General features: G+C 41.3%; 1 protein-coding gene across 1 annotated transcript; it reads right to left on the reverse strand.

Moving 5' to 3' along the window:
• Nucleotides 1-414: 414 nt before the first annotated feature.
• Nucleotides 415-1,194, reverse strand: LOC138337347 (uncharacterized). The gene is made up of 2 exons (XM_069287256.1): nt 900-1,194; nt 415-641 (listed from the first exon to the last, which is right to left on the reverse strand). Exons 1-2 carry the CDS (start codon nt 1,192-1,194, stop codon nt 415-417), a joined length of 522 nt encoding a protein of 173 aa, XP_069143357.1.
• Nucleotides 1,195-1,937: the final 743 nt, after the last annotated feature.

Genomic DNA, 1,937 nt, shown 5'->3' on the forward strand with positions numbered 1-1,937 from the left:
TTGTTTGACCTACAGACCGTAAGTTCATTCGTCGTCCAAGACTTACCACTTTTTCTAGGCGGAAATTTTTTGGGAGTTTCTAATTCCATCGATGGTTGTGCATGACGGACCATGTTTCAGGCTACGTTCCTTCGATGCCACCGTTGGTAGTGCATATTTTTCTGAAAAACTAATTTTTGATCTTTTTTGGCTATGGGGTGTTACATTAACATTCGTCCTCAAATGAAGACTAAACTAGCTGAAATAGAGGGAGAGAGATGCAGATCCCACTACTAAACACTGAGAACTGAGTCTGACTGAATTGAGTTCTGAGTACATGCAATTACGCTAAAATGAAAGTAAAAACTGAGGGAACATGATTCTAAAACTAAATAGACGCATGAATGACTGTAAAATTGAAGATGAATTATTACCTCAAGCTGGAGAGGAATCGGAAGGATAAAGGTAAGGATACTTGGCTTTCATGGGTGCTTCTTCTTCCCAAGTATCTCCCTCTACGGACTGACTCCTCCACAAAACCTTGACTGAAGCGACTTCTTTGTTTCTCAACCTTCTAACCCGACGGTCAAGAATCTCAACTGGTACATCCTCATAAGAAAGACTATCTTTCACCGCCACAGTCTCTAATGACCCTATAGAGGCTGAGTCACCCATGCACTTCTTCAAAAGTGAGATGTGGAAGACCGGATGCACTGCTGCTAATTTTGCTGGCAACTCTTACTCATATTCGACTTTGCCAATCCTTTTCAAGATCTTGTAAGGGCCTACATATCTAGGACTGAGCTTCCCTTTCTTTCCAAATCTCATCACCACTTTCATAGGTGAGACTTTCAGAAAAACCCAATCATCAACTTGGAACTCTAGTTCCCTTGACCTTACATCTGCATAAGATTTCTGACAACTTTGGGTTATCTTAAGTATATCTCTAATGAGTTGCACTTTCTCCATAGCATAAAAGACTGAATCTGGCCTTACAAAAGCTGCTTCACCTACTTCAAAACAACCAACAAGAGATCTACATCTATGCCCATATAAAGCCTTATAAGGGGCCATCTGATTGCTGGAATGGTAGCTATTATTGTAGGCAAACTCAATAAGAGGAAGGTGATCATCCCAACTACCTTTGAAATCGACCACACAAGCTCTCAAGATATCCTCTAAGGTATGAATGGTACGTTTTACCTGCCCATTCATCTGTGGATGAAATGTTTTACTAAGGTTAACTTGAATAACAAGAACCTTTTGAAATGACTTCAAGAAATTAGAGGTAAACTGAGGACCTCTATCTGATATGATAGAAAAAGGAACCCCATGCAACCTCACAGTTCCAGTGCATAGTCCTCTGCCAAATATATAGTCTTGACCGCCAAAAAGCGAGAAGACTTAGTCATCTTATCAACTATCACCCGAATTAAGTAATGATGTCTGCGAGTACGAGGTAACCCTGTGATGAAATCCATATTGATGACATTCCACTTCCAAGTAGGAATATCGATCTCTTGAGTCATACCTCCCGGTTTCTGATGTTCCACCTTGACTTGCAAATTGGGGCACTTACTCACAAAGTCTTCTATATCCCTCTTCATGTCATACCACCGATAGATTTCCCGCAGATCGTGGTATATCTTAGTGGCACCTGGATGAATAGAATACCTGGAGTTATGAGCTTCAGCAAGAATATGTTGCCTCAACTCTCCCACATTAGGAACACACAATCTACCTTGGTAGCGAAAAATACCATCTCCCCCTTGGGAGAAAACCTCCACGCTTTGATTATTGACTTCACCCTTTAGTTCAAGCAAGATCGGATCACTCTCTTCCTTTTCCTTAACCTCAACTACCAAAGACGATCCTTCCCTATTCTAAACCGTTACACCGATGTCTGATATGCTCATAAGGCAAACTCCCAAGCGAGCAAGCCTATGAACATCCTTCGC

The sequence above is a fragment of the Solanum lycopersicum genome, chromosome 7 (assembly GCF_036512215.1).
Source record: "Solanum lycopersicum chromosome 7, SLM_r2.1".
In the NCBI taxonomy this organism is placed as follows: Eukaryota; Viridiplantae; Streptophyta; class Magnoliopsida; order Solanales; family Solanaceae; genus Solanum; species Solanum lycopersicum.

Excerpts from the sequence above, each read along its gene's own strand:
- LOC138337347 (XM_069287256.1), bottom strand. The coding sequence starts at position 1,194 with ATGAATGGGCAGGTAAAACGTACCATTCATACCTTAGAGGATATCTTG. Across the intron at positions 642-899 it reads ACTTAAGATAACCCAAAGTT|CCTCTATAGGGTCATTAGAG; the intron begins GTCAGAAATCTT and ends TGGGTGACTCAG.